Source organism: Cervus elaphus, chromosome 32 (assembly GCF_910594005.1).
Source record: "Cervus elaphus chromosome 32, mCerEla1.1, whole genome shotgun sequence".
Lineage (NCBI taxonomy): Eukaryota > Metazoa > Chordata > Mammalia > Artiodactyla > Cervidae > Cervus > Cervus elaphus.
Window position 1 is genome coordinate 45,088,664 of NC_057846.1, and position 14,506 is coordinate 45,103,169.

General features: G+C 48.4%; 1 protein-coding gene across 20 annotated transcripts in view; it reads left to right on the forward strand.

The window, feature by feature from the left end:
• Positions 1 to 14,506, forward strand: part of CSGALNACT1 (chondroitin sulfate N-acetylgalactosaminyltransferase 1) — a 321,323-nt gene that overhangs the window by 240,336 nt on the left and 66,481 nt on the right. For all 20 annotated transcript variants that reach the window (XM_043893972.1, XM_043893984.1, XM_043893979.1 and 17 more), the window contains one exon: positions 3,606 to 4,473. In XM_043893972.1, the coding sequence (XP_043749907.1) occupies positions 3,864 to 4,473 (610 nt within the window). In that variant the 5' untranslated portion in view covers positions 3,606 to 3,863. The remainder of the gene's footprint in view (positions 1 to 3,605; positions 4,474 to 14,506) is intronic.

A 14,506-nucleotide genomic window follows, 5' to 3' on the forward strand; every position in this document is an offset into this window, starting at 1 on the left:
GTGGACTTTTCTCTAAAGTACTGTGTTTGAGTCAAACTTTTGCTTTAAAGCTATATTCACTGTTTATTCTCTTGAACCTTTCTGAAAAACAGACATAAAGAAAGTGTATGCTCTTGCTTGAATTCACAGTGATCTATCATTACTTTAGTCTGCTTTTAATCAGGATTTTAAAAAAACCCCTAATATTTGGTTATTTTGTAAAACAGTATTTTGAAATGTCTGATACATTTATGCTCTTACTTTTTTCTCTCTAAACAATAAACAAAAAAAAATCATCCTTAATCTTGCTCTGCTAACTAGAGTACAAGAAAAATCTAATGCTAATTGCAATGACAAAAAGGTAAAAAAAGATTAAGAAAAGTAAAATGTAGCTGGCAGATGCAACGAGCACGAGGATTTTTTTTGTAGTTAAAAAAGAGGAACAGGCACCTCCCTTTTACTCGTCCTAAGGTTGGCTACTGACAGGACTTTGTTGTTGTTCAGTCGCCAAGTCACGTCTGACTCTTTGAGACGCCATGGACTGCAGTACAACAGGCTTCCCTGGCCCTCACCATCTTTCACTTTGCCCAAGTTCATATCCGCGGGTGCCATCCAACCATCTCATCCTCTGTTGCCCTCTTCTCCTTCTGCCTTCGATCATTCCCAGCATCAGGGTCTTTTCCAATGAGTTGGCTCTTCCCATCAGGTCTTGCCCCTAACTGCCCCAAAGACAGAACTCCTCTGAAATCTGGGTGCCTTTTCTAAGTTTTTTAAATAGTAGCAAGATGTTGCTGGGATGGTGCAGCTGTATTTTCACCGTCACTGATGATAGTGCCTGGTAATTACATGGTGGGCTCCATCTGCAGCTGTAAACACAGTGGAAATGTTAACTGTTTCATTCTCCCAACACCTCTGCAGAGAAGCGGGAGAGGCTGGACCTTTGTGGTTTGGTTGTACGTTTGGTCTGGGTTGTATCTCATCAAGGCGTCCTGTACATGTATGTGGTAGAGCTGGGACGGTAACACCTTTGCTGCAGATGAAAAACACGATGTCGCCATAGAAGTAGGAGTGGGGAGGATAAGCCTCCTGACTCCAGCAGGCAAATGCGCAACCAGGTTACTATTTTGATTACAGGATAGATTGCTGGAAACAGCGGAAACCACTGTGTGTTGAGAGGTGCGGAATTTTATTTCTGATGTACCTTATCTGCTCCTGACCTTTAAAAGGAGCAATCCATCACTGCTCCCTTGGCAGTAATTTTTACGGCTTTTGTTTCTTTTAAAAAGTCATTTCTTACTAGGCCTGTTTTTTTTCCTCCTTTTATATCTCAAAGAGTGAAATAGCAAATAACTTTGAAATTTATACTAGTGAACTTCAAAAGCTGGACTAGACTTTCCAGAGATGTATGGAATGGAACGAAATAATTATTGTACAGTTTAAAAAATATTTTAGCTATTGCTTTAATGCACTGCTTCAGTTAATCCACATGATTTCAATTTATCATGCAAATACAGCAATTATTCCATTCAAAACGTTAGAAAGATTGCATACTTTGTTTCCCCAGCACAATAAATGGTGTTGAATGTTCCTTCTTTTTTTGTTTTTTTTTTTTGATTTGCTTATTTGGTCTTTAGTGACAATCCATTTAAAGTAAAAGTCTTTAAAGTGGCCGAATAACATGGTGATGTGTCTTCACTGGTAATTCAGTACTCGCATATGATGAGTTAGTACTCGGATATAATGAGTTAATCCAAGGGATGTCATTAAAAACAGCACGGTGCCTGAATACCCAAGCTGAGATGTTTTTAATCACAGAATTATAGTAATTACATAAATCCTGGGATTTTCATCAGATGGAAACAGGCACTAAACATGCACTTTAAAGTTAACACTGATAACCATGTACTGTGCTCAAGTGTAGGCTGGAGAATCCTCAGGCCAAGGGAAACACTGGAGATAATGTTATGTGTTGCATCTCAACGGAAAACTGGGAAATCAACTATTTTGATAACATAGTAATATCGTCAGAGGCACATCACCTGGGAAGTAGGAGGGAAACTCCCAGCTGTGGTTGTGGTACCAAGGGGGTGACCACTCAGACTCACTGAGCCCTGCTGTTCACTGCATTTTCAGCACAAGGAGGGTGCAGAAGGAGCACCTCCTCCTCCTCCTCCCAGGGATCCAGAAGCTGCTAATTGCCTAGAATTCTTCTGGTCCATCAGTGAGACAGCCCACTGGTAAATGAGGCGAGAATCTGGATATCTAGGTCTAGTGAAGACTATGTGAAAAGTAACTTTGTTATCGCAGGGATTTTTTTAAAAGTGTTGAAATGACCCAGACACAGTATCTTCAGGGAGCTCATGTCAGAGAAGTGATCTATTGAATAGGAAGATGCATCTAGGAAAATTTATTAAAATCTCCCAAAACAAGAAATCTTATTTGATTCATTTGTTGTTCTTTTTCCTGGCTCAGATGGCCAGGGGAGATGAGGAAAGGGGATTGAGGAAGGGAGGCGGTGGAGGGGGTGAGGAAGAGAGGGTCACTGATGGGTGGGGCAGGAAGGGGGTGCTCGGGAAAGGGGGACAGCGGGTCAGAGCCAGGTGGCTCCGCATTTGTTTGGGGGGGGATGGTGAAGTTGAGGTGCAGAGTGTGTGTGACAGGCCGTGTGGTCTGGCTGGGTATTCCTGGTGAGCCGCCAGGACGGGGAGTTCTTCCTGGAGGGTGGGCAGAGGCATCCTGGGTTTGAGTTCTCACCAGGCAGTGTTTCAGGTCCCCTTCTCCCGGCCTCATCCCTTTCTCTGTAAACTCATCACCCACTGCCCTGGAACAGCTGTCTGAGCTCATTCTGCATGTTACCATCCAAACTTAGCATTTGCATAAATGGCAACCCACTCCAGTACTCTTGCCGGGAAAATCCCATGGATAGAGGAGCCTGGTAGGCCACAGTCCATGGGTTCGCAAAGAGTCGGAGACGACTGAGCGACTTCACTTCACTTTCACTTATTTGAGCCTCCAGGTGCTTCCGCGCTGCTCAGCAGAAAGCGTGAGGACCACCCTGAGCCGGCTTAAAGCTCTGCCCTAGGCGGGTGCCCTCAAGATCAAAGATGCTCACTGTTTGCATCTAACAGGGCTTGGGCAGGCCCTGTCTGCAATCCCATTGTCACTTAAGTTTTGCTTTTCCCCTTTTAACCACGAAAATAATATGTGCCATTGTGGACAATTTACACGATAAAACTCACCATTCATCCTGCTCTAGTGAGAGAGCTCACGTTTTGCCATCTTTTCTTTTTTTTTTTTTCTTTGCCTGCTTTGTATTTTGTGTGCACTCCTCTGCAAATGGGTATCTGCATTCTGATTCAGAAACACCAAACAATGTTTAATCACCTGTTGTAAGCATCTTCTTTTTTCTTTTTGCCACACTGCATGACTTGCAGATCTTAGTTTCCCGCCCAGGGACTGAACCTGGCTCTACCGCAGTGAGAGTTTAGCAGTCCTAAACACTGGACTGCCCGGGAATTCCCAGTATTTCCCATAAACCCCACTGCATATTGATTATTGATCGTCATGGTGAACACAAGGAGGTTATTTGCCTTGAGTGAGTGTTATTGTCCTCTGTCTCTCCCCAGATCCCCTCTGGAAGGTTACGATGGGAATGAGCCTGACCACTTGGACGGTTTCCCCGACTTGTTGCCTCTGCCCGCAAGTTCGTCCTTCAGAAGTCAGGAAAGTGCTGCTCGTGGTGGTGGCCTCCCAGGAGCAAGGCGTGGCGGTGTAGACAGGAATGGATGAGAGCGACTCGGGGGCCCTCGGACGCGTGCTCCCGGAGGTCTAGTCTGGGGACGCCCCTCGCGGGCCACGGCCGCATGGCCGACTCCTGAGCCAGGATGCTGCGCCGGGGGCTGCTCGCCTGGGCCTCCCGCGTGGTGGTCTTGCTTGTGCTCCTCTGCTGCGCGGTGTCCGTCCTGTACATGCTGGCCTGCACTCCGCGGGGCGACGACGAGCGGCTGGGGCTGCCCCGGGCCAACGGCCCCACGGGCAGGGCCGGGTCCCAGGCGGCGGAGCTCGGCTGGGAGGAGCGCCACCGCGACCACGTCGGGAGCCTCAAGAGGCAGATCGCGCAGCTGCAGGACGAGCTGCAGGAACGCAGCGAGCAGCTGAGGGCCGCGCAGCAGCTGGCCGGGGAGCCCGCGGGGGCGCCGGGCAGGGCCCAGGCCGACCTGCTGGCCTTCCTGCGCTCGCAGGTGGACAGGGCGGAGGTGCACGCCGGCGTCAAGCAGGCCACCGAGTACGCCGCCGTGCCCTTCGACAGCTTCACGCTGCACAAGGTGTACCAGCTGGAGACCGGCCTCACCCGCCACCCCGAGGAGAAGCCGGTGCGCAAGGACAAGCGGGACGAGCTGGTGGAGGCCATCCAGTCGGCCGTGGAGGCCCTCAACAGCCCCGCCGAGAGCAGCCCCGACCAGCGGCCCTACACGGCGTCGGACTTCATCGAAGGTTGGCCGGCTCGCCACGGGGGTGGGAAGTGGTGGAGGGGCCCGTGGTCCCGGCCCAGGCAGGGCCGAGCTGCGGAGGTCCGCGGTGGCCGGGGCGTGTAAGACAACTCAGCGTGGCCAGGGAAGGTGCAGAGGCAAGGAGGGAGCAAAGGAAACAGGGGAAGCTGACCAGGCAGCACCCCCAGGAATAGGCCAACAGTACTGTTGACTGAAGCAAGCACAGATCCACCATGATCCCAGGCGGGGCCGATTTATACCAGTTCAGACTGGTTTGAACTGGCTGGGACTTCAGACCAATTTTAAAAAGCTCTGAGGCTGGTTTAGACTTGTTTGAATTGTCTGAGACTTGTTTAGACCAATTTAAAATGTTTCTGGGGCTGGTTTAGACCTGTTTGAACTGGCTGAGACTTGCCTAGACCAGTATAAAAAGCCTCCCAGCGGTTTGACCTGTTTGGACTGGTTGAGGCCGGGTTGAACCTGCTGAGATCAGGTGGAACTGGCTTAGACCTGTTTGAACTGGCTGAGACCAGCTTAGACCAGTTTAGATTGCTTTAGACCAGTTTGTACCATCTTAGACTGGTTTATGCCGGCTTAGCCAAGAGTGGTTTTGAGTGTGACAGGCACTTTAAGTTTTGTGACTTCTTATAGGCACTTTTGGAGGCAGGGTCCATTCATCAAGCCACAGACAGGACAGTAATAGCCGACGTGTGCTTATAGCACTTACGCTGGTCCAGCTCTGTTTTAGCAAGTTGACAGTTAGAGTGAGCCCTTTGAGGGGGGTGAGGGGATGGAGGCTCAGATTAAGTAAATCACGTAAAATTGCTCCCTTACCAAGTGACAGTGGGATGTGAACCCAGAATTCTGATTCCAGCATCCGCGTCCTTAACCACTGGGTCACATTGTGCAGACAGTCAGAGCACCTGGAAGCTGAGGGAGTGAATGACTCTTTTCTTCGTGGATGCAGACCAACCTTGTAATGACTTGTGTTTGTGCCAGTTTTAGAAGAAAGCAGCCTCATCTTGAAAGTTTCTTGCAGGCTCTTCTTACCGATTTTTCCATTGTTACTGATTCAAAACTCAGCTAATAATTCGGGAGAGGAGCTGCCTTTGAGGGTGCCCAGCTTTTCCTCCTGTTTCTGAACAGGACCTTCTTCCCAGACACGTGGCTTGTCCACTCACCGTGCTCCCTACTGGGTTCTGTAATGACCATCTCGTCCACCTGCAGGCAGGACAAACTGCCTTTAGTCGTATCAGAAACCCTCCCTCTGTTCCTCATGCCTGTTCCCTTTGGATGCCTTCCTGTCTTACCATTTTTCCCTTTACAGGTGAACTGTAAGTTAATGCAGTTTTGATATATTATCTGTTTTCATTTACCTGGAGCTTGGTAAAGAAATCTTACATAAGATCAAGCTTTTGACGTGTCAGCTGGAAAAAAAAAAAAAAGCACAGCCTGAGAATTGTGAATTAAATTTTATTTGGGTGCAAAATGAGGACTTTAGACAGGGAGGCAGCATCTCAACCATCTCTGAGGGTACCCCCCCCCCAAGAAGGGGGGTGGAGGTCAGGCTCTATGTGATTTTGGTGAAGGGGGTCCATGAAACAATGCATTTTGGCAGAAGGTTGCTGCTGGTCACGAGGAGCAGATGTCATTGTTCATGATTTTGGTACTTTTCCACATATGAGAAGATACAAGAAATAGGGCTCCTAAAATCTTCACCTGAAAGTATCTATCTGAGACTTGTTCCACCAGTTTTTCCCAGAGAATTGAGTGCCTCATTTTTACTCTCTACCTCAAACTCCTTTCAGGGTAAGTAAGTTGAAGGTCAGTGACTTCAGTGGCCAATGACTTCATCCTTGTAGAGGCAGATTAAGTGTCCATTTTTCATCCACAGGTTTCAGGATTTTTTTTTTTAATTATTTATTCTGAGGTTATTAAAATGCTCAGCACACTGGGAAGCTAGTAAGTATAAACACAGGGTGAGCACTCAGTAAGTGTTTAAAATAGCGTGAGGCTGTAGCCTCCCGTTTTTAGAGTGCCTGACAGCTTATGAAACATTTCCACAAGTATTATTTGCCTCGCTGACTTCCAGGGAAAATCGTTAAATTAGACACCCTTTAAAAGGAACTCCTAGTTGCCCCTCACACAAAACCGTTTCAAAAGTTTGATTACAGATCCGCGCCTGCGCTTGGGCATGTTCACCCTTGCGGCTTTAACCTGTATTCGTGTTTGAAATCTCTGCTTTCCTGTGCCCAGAATCTGAAGTGTTAGGCCTGTGGTTCTCCGTCAGGAGAGACCCGGAGCTCTTGTCCCTAAGCTGATGTGCCCTGTGGCGTGGCTGACTTCCTCTCAGAGACCGCTTGTCACGCTGCCCCGTGTGGGTAACACCCTGCGTGTGAAGGCAGGTCGGTCCACACACGCCTTCCCAACTTGAGAAAAGTCTACTCAGCTATTTCATATGATGACTAAATGGACACAAACACTTTAAATGTGTTTGCACATATTTGACTGTCATGCACATGGGCTGATACCACTTTTTCATTCTTATTGCAAAAGACTATGGAGGCAATTTTTACTTTCTCAGTAAATGTAACTGGCCAGGAACTGCAGGAAGGCAGAGTTAAATCCAGTGCAAGGAGTAACTGTCAGGCAGAGACATTTCTGAACAAAGTGGGGTTTCCGTCTCTACAAGGATTCTGTCATCAGCTGGATAGCTGGGAGGTTGTCACCGATGATTCTATCATCAGAGAGGTGGTTGGATTGAGTTACACATGAAGATCTCTGCAATCCTGGTTCTTGATTCTTTGATCTACACCTCGTGGAGGAGAAAGAAGGGAAGAGAAAGGGTCTGATTTGAAATCTTTTTTCTATAGTAATTAGAACAAGTGACAGAAGCTTGTAAGGATGAAGTCTGTCTTTGCAATAACATGTTTAGGTTTTTAAATTGGAAGTTTGCAACTCCTGTGGTAAAGAATCTGCCCACAATGCAGGAGAACCGGGTTCAATCCTTGGGTCGGGAAGATCCCCTGGAGAAGGATATGGCAACCCACTCTAGTTTTCTTGCCTGGAGAGTCCCATGGACAGAGGAGCGTGATGGGCGTCCATGGGGTCGCAAAGCATCAGACTGAGTGACTAACACTTTCACTTTCCATGGTAATTAGAATAAGCGACAGAACCTTGTGAGGATGAAGTCTGTCTTTAAGAGAAGGTGTTTGGGTTTGTAAACCTAACCTTGGACCCTTTTGTGTTTGGGTGTCAGCAGGCAGTTGAGTGGGAGTCTTCGGGCAGACCTGGGCTCCACAGCCTTGTAGGGCTCCACACGAGGGTCACGGGTTGGCTGAACCCTGAACTCGTGTGATAAGGCTGGGGGTTCTTTGTGTTTAGACGCGGAATAATGGAAGTCTGAGAATGCTTCCGGATGATAATGATTATGTCAACTGAAAAGCCAGCCCTGGGCCAGGAGCCGTGATGCCAGGGTGAGGGGCTGGGGGACCCTGGTCCAGACCCCGCACCTCCCAGCGGCTGGGTCTCCTTGCCCTTTAGTCAGAGGCCGACTTTCATGTCCCCCAAGGCCCTCCCAGCACAGCCTCCTGCAAAATACGAAGCACGGCTTCAGCTTTGTTCCTCTCGGCTTTGCTGAGGGACCATTCATGAGGGGTGCCCCGGCCCTCTGGATCCTGCTCTCTGGAAGGGTGGGGTTCAGACAGAGTTTTCTCTGATGGTGGCCACTTCCTGCATTTCTGTGAAACCTGCAGAGGGGGAACGCCTGCTGATGACCGTCTAATTTGTTATTCACGCTGTCTGAATTATTATCTATCTCTAAAACACAGAGGAAGTGACATTGACCCCTGTTTCCAGATGTTTCTTCTGGCACTGATTTTTGCATTGGATTCTCACATAATAGCATGAATCTTTGGTACAACCATCTGGGAAAAGAAGATAAAGTAGAAAAACATGATCAGATCCTGTGTGTTCGGAAACCCAACTGTTTATCTCAAGTGAACAGAACACTGCCCTTTGTGGCTTAGTGACTCCTGGTCAGGTTTGAGTGGCACGACTTTTGGTTTCGATGGCATTTTTTAAATGGAGCTCTTGGACCTGCAGTTGAGGTCAGCCATAAAACAATTTGTCGTTGTCCAGTCGCTCAGTCGTGTCCGACTTGTTGCGACCTCATGGACTGCAGCATGCCAGGCTTCCCTGTCCTTCACCATGTCCTGGAGCTTGCTCAAACTTATGTCCATCGAATTGGTGATGCCATCCAACCATCTCATCCTCTGTCGTCCCCTTCTCCTTGAGCCCTCAATCTTTCCCAGCATCAGGGTCTCTTCCAGTGAGTCAGATCTTCTCATTGAGTGGCCAGAGTATTGGAGCTTCAGCATCAGTCCTTCCAATGAGTATTCAGGGTTAATTTCTTTTAGGAAAACAATGTAGCCTCTTGAATTATTATTGTAACCATCTAAACACTGGAAAACATGAGCCCTGTGTGAGGCGCTATGTCTGCAGTCTCCGTGGGGTGGTTCTGAACCAGCCTGGGCAGCTCACTTGCTCCAGCTTTCCTAGGGCTGGTGGAAGCAAGGGAGGGTCAGATGCTAAAAGACTTGATTTTGGGATGAGATGGAGCCGAGCCAAGAGTCACGAGAAAGTGAAGCTTTTGATGGTGCCCTGAGACCCGTTTTAAAACAAGGGGATATGGAAGTGGCTCCACAACCTTAGTGGCCACTGCAGTGACCGCCTGTGCTCTGCATCCAAGGCCAGGGAGGGGGTGGTTCCCAGGAGGCTGAGGGGGAGTGAGGATCCTGAGTGTTCTACATCCTTTGTTGATGCCTCAGCCTAACCTCCAGGGATGCCCTGTGGACCACGGTGCTGAGCTTTGCTAGACGAGTCAAGCCCAGCCCCAGGGCCGGGTGTCTGGAGGGCTGGGTGCTTGAAACCATGACACTTGGCGTGCCTTTTTGTGACTTGGGAAGGAAAGGTAAGATAGGTGTTCAGGTGCATTTTCCGGGCACTTGGGGGGCCTCTGGGGGTCTTGATGCCAAAATTAGGAAGAGCAGGGATTCTGTGTGGTGGGCAGGGTGTGGGGGGAAGAGCAGATGGTTCGGGGAGGTGGTTGCAGGCAGGACAGGATGGAGAGCTTGCAGTTTGCGGGCTTCTCATTGCATGGGGCTTCTCTTATTGTGGAGCGTGGGCTCCAGAGGGCTGGCTCAGTCGTTGTGGCGCATGGGCTTGGTTGCCCTGTGGCCGGTGGGATCTTCCTGGACTCAGGACTGAACCTGTGTCCCCTGCGTTGGTAGGCGGATTCTTATCCACTGTACCAGCAGGGAAGTTCCTGCACACACACTCTTGAACACAACCCTTTTGTAGAGAGCACCCCCTCCCCGCCAGGTCCTTTACATTGTAAATGTCTCTATCAACAGCAGCCAGAGTTTCCTGCATCACTAGTCAGGTTCTATCTGATTCACTCAGGGATGGGAGCTTTTGGGGGGCAGTGGTGAGATTACCTCTTACGCTTTGCTTAGAGTATCGGCAGCCCCCAGGGTCTGTAAAGCATCTCTCGTCCGTATCTGTCTGCTTCCACTGGGGCTGCTGATCAGAAGTGGGCGGGGTCTGCAGGGAGGTGGGCTGCCGGGGCTGCTGAACCTTGGCCCCGGTGGCTTTATCCTCCTTGAAGGACCCGAAGGAGCCGAGGTGCAGGAGGGGTGGACCCCAGGGGGAGTGGCTCCATCGTGGAAACGCTGGCCTGCGTCCTGCCTGGCTGTCCTGCCCTCAGCCCCATCTTTGCTGTGGATGTAGATGAAGGGAAGGAATAGACTTTTCCATCCTTGGAGGTTCTGTTGGCTTATCAATTGGTCTGGAAAACACAATCTGGAGAGGTGACTTCATGTGCAGGTGGGTGTTTGTGGGGAGGATGCTGATGGCAGAGTGTCAGAGCTTCCTTTTTAATGCTTGTTTATTGCATCTGTTTGGCTGCGTTGAGCCTTGTTTGTGGCTCACCGGCTCTTCATTGCGTCATGCGCGATCTTTCGTTGCAGCACACGGCCTCTTCAGTTGTGGCACATGGGCTGAGTTGCTCCCTGGCGTGCGGGATCTTAGTTCCCTGACCAGGGATCAAACCAGAGTCCTCTGCATTGGAAGGCGGATTCTTAACCCCTGGACCACCAGGGAAGTCCCACAAAGTGTCATAGTTTCTTAAATGGAGGGCTAGATGGGTAATAGGAGAGTTAAGCTCTGAAGTTTTTGAAGGCTTGGATGTTCAGTCTGTTCATTCATTGGGGGGCCCATGAACGAGTGTCTGTCCATGCTGGGGGCAGACAAAGTCACACACACAACCCCTGCCCCTCACAGGTGATGACAGCAGAGTCACACCTTAAAGTGGTCCAGTGGGGAGAGATTGGCCATCTGTGGCAGGGTCAGAACGGTCTTCACGGAGAAGGCTCAGGCCGGGGAGGTGCTCTGCACAGCGGGAGTGATGAAGGCAGAACCTGGAGGCGTGTGAAAGCCTGGGATGTTTGGGGAGCTGCAGGCAGGATGCTGGAGTGTTAAGTAAGAGGATGTAGCTCTGGGTAGGAGGAGGTGTGGCAAGATGGTGATCCTGAAGAATTAGTACCAAGATCATCACGGGTTTATGTGCATTTTAGGGTTTCTAGTTTACCCTGCAGGGCATGTGCCATTATTGACCATTTTTAATTGTGGCTACATTGGTTTCTAGCCTGGTCACTGTGATAGCAGGGTAGAGGGGATATTTGAGAGGGCTGAGAGTTTGGGAAATAGTTTGGCAGTTCCTCTACATAGGAAACATAGTTAACTGCATGACCCAGTGGTTCTGCTTAAAGTATGAATCGAGAGAAAGGAGAATGTACGTTCACACAAAATCTTGGACACAGATATTCACGACAGCTGGATAGTGGGAACAACCCACATGTCCACCTGTGGACGGACTGATACACACAATATGACTTTTCCATGCAAAATTATTTGCCATAGAAAGAAACAAAGGACTGATATACACTGCAAAGCGTATGTCCCTTGAAAACATGATGCTGAGTGAAGAGAATCCACATACAAAAGACCACATATTGTGTAATCCACTTACATGAAATGCCCAGAAGAGGCAAGTCTGTAGCGACAGGAAGTAGCTTGCTGGTTGCCTAGGACCTCAGGTGGGTGGGTGGGTGGGGGGGGAGGGGGTGAGGAGTGACTGCTAACATAGCTACAGAGTTTCCTTTTAGGGAGATGAAATGCTCCAAAATGCCATGGTGGTAGTGGTTGCAAAACTGTGAATATAGTAAAAAAAAAAAAAGTGACTTGTACAGTTGAAACAGTGAATTGTTTGGTATGTGAATTACATCTCAGTAAAGCTACTTAAAAATAAATATGATATAATCTCTGTCCTTTAAAAAAATGCAAAGGCTGGGAGATCAATGAAAAGGCTTTAAAAATAGTTGAAGTGGTGAAGGCTCCTGCAGCACAGATGCAGTCCTGGAACAGGAGGGCGGGGTAGGGCTCAGTACATCAGGAGGTGGTAGCTTTGGGGTCCAACCAAAAGCTTAGCGACTGAACAACAGCAGAAATAGAGTTCTGGGCTTCTTTTTTTTTTGGCCATGCTGCGAGGCAGCAGTATCTTAGTTCCCCAACCAGGGATCGAACCCTTGCCCCTGTGTGGAAGTATGGAGGGTGGGGTGCAGTGGACTCCCAGGGAGGTCCCCTGGACTTTTCCATAGGCATTTCTCCAGAGTGTGTAATGAACAAGCTGCCAGGAATATACTTACATCACGCTTTTTCAAAAGGGGATTTTAGGCAGCAGTGGTATTTATTGATGTCAAACCTCTTTCCCCTTTATGTAAGTGCTAAATCATGTCTTTCTTTATATGAGACACCAATACAGGCAGAGACTGGATGGGGAAGTGGAGCAGGGGCTGGAAGAATGAAGACCCATATCTCACTTTTGCTCTGAGATTAATTCAACAGACAGGAAGACAAAGAATCCCTGCTTGCATGTTTCTGACTGTAGTCAACTGACTGCCTTAACAATGACTTTCCAGTTTGGAAATCATCTTCCAAGCACACTGTCATTGGCCCGAGGCCAAGCATTCAAGCGTAAGAACCAAAAGCCTGCGTGCCATCGCTGGTCGGTGACCATTGGCAGAGGCCTAGGAGCTTGGCTGCAGGGTGGGCCAGATGTGAGGCCAACACTCAGCTGGGCCTCCCGCTGCTATTGAAGGGACAAAAGCTTTGAGGGCCAAGCCCAGTCCAGTGGGTGCCAGGCCCTGCAGAGGCTTGGCAGCATATGGCAGGGTGGCCATGCAGAGCACGTGGTGTAGAGTTCAGGGGCCCCGCCAGGGATGGGGTGCAGGAACCAGCTGGACACAGGGGAGCGGCGGGAGACGCGATCTGAATCAGGTCAGGAGGGGTCGGCACCCTCGGTGGTTGTTCAGGCGCTCAGTCATGTCCGACTCTTTGCGACCCCACGGACTGCAGCATACCAGGCCTCCCTGTCCATCACCATCTCCCAGAGCTTGCTCAGACTTCTGTCCATCGAGTCGGTGATGCCATCCAACCATCTCATCCTCTGTCATCCCCTTCTCCTCCTGCCTTCAATTTTTCCCAGCATCAGGGTCTTTTCTAATGAGTTGGTTCCTCACATCAGGTGGCCAAAGTATACTGGAGTTTCAGCTTCAGCATCAGTCCTTCCAATGAACATTCAGGACTGATTTCCTTTAGGATGGACTGGTTGGACCTCCTTACAGTCCAAGGGACTCTCAAGAGTCTTCTCCAGTACCATATCTCAAAAGCATCAGTTCTTTGGCATTCAGCCTTCTTTATGGTCCAACTCTCACATTCGTTCATGACTACTGGAAAAACCATAGCTTTCACTAGATGGACCTTTTTTGGCACCTGGAGATAGGTGTTTATTCAACAGACATTATTGAATGTCTGCTGTGCATCGGGCACCACCCTGGGGGCTGTGCTGGCGGGCCTTAGGATGAGGGCTGTGGGCTTCTCTGGAAGGAGTCCCCATAGTTCTCATGTCGGTAATATTTTGTTATTGAAACCCTATGAAATTACAGCCATTTCCGAAGAGATTCTCACTAGTTGCCAATGTTCCCCAAAGGCGATAGTTTGAACTTTTTATTCATTTTCAAATTCATGGTCGAACCTCCTCAACTTTTGAATATGTAGAGTTTATTAATAGTATGGAGTATGCTTTGACCTTCTCTCCATGTTTAATGAAATCATTCATCTCAGTAACCTCTACCCACAAACTCAACGGCACTGGAATTCATGAAAAATAGTAGACTGTGTGGCCTCACATAAAGTGTGTGAATATAAAAGTATGTCTCATACCCTTCAATTATGTACCAAATTTATTCAGAATCAGTCATGTCCTTTGCAGACTAGTGAATAACAGAGAGGCATACATCAAATGCTCCGAGTAAGATCTAAACAGACCCTACTTTATATGGCTAAAGGTACAGTGAGCCTGATAGCAGTTCTCGCTTAAACTTTTAAGTCCAGACAAATATGAAATATAAATGAGCAAAAGATATGAACAGATCATACAGAAGAGACATGGGTGCCTGAAAATCACATGCAAAAGTGAGAAATAGATAAAAATTAAACAAAAATTGAATATTAAATTGCCATAATAAAAATTGCAGTCCATGACATTGGTAAGGTGAGGTGAAATTAACATTTATACCTAGTAATGTGAATATAAGTGGATACAGCCATTCTGCAAGGCAGTTTGTGACAAGAGCCGCTAAAATGTTCATACCTTTTCCCAGTATTTTCATTTCTGAACACTTGTTCTCAAAATGCCCATGAATGTTTACATCAAGAATGTTCACTGTAGAAATGGTTGTAATAGTGAAAAAAATAGAAACAGCCCAAATGCCTGACAATAGGAGACTGGTAAAATCATGTTGTTGTTGTTAAGTCACTAAGTTGTATCCGACTCTTTGCAACCCCATGGACTGCAGCACACCAGGCTTCCCTGTCCTCCACTATCCCCCAGAGCTTGCTCAAACTCATGTCCGTTG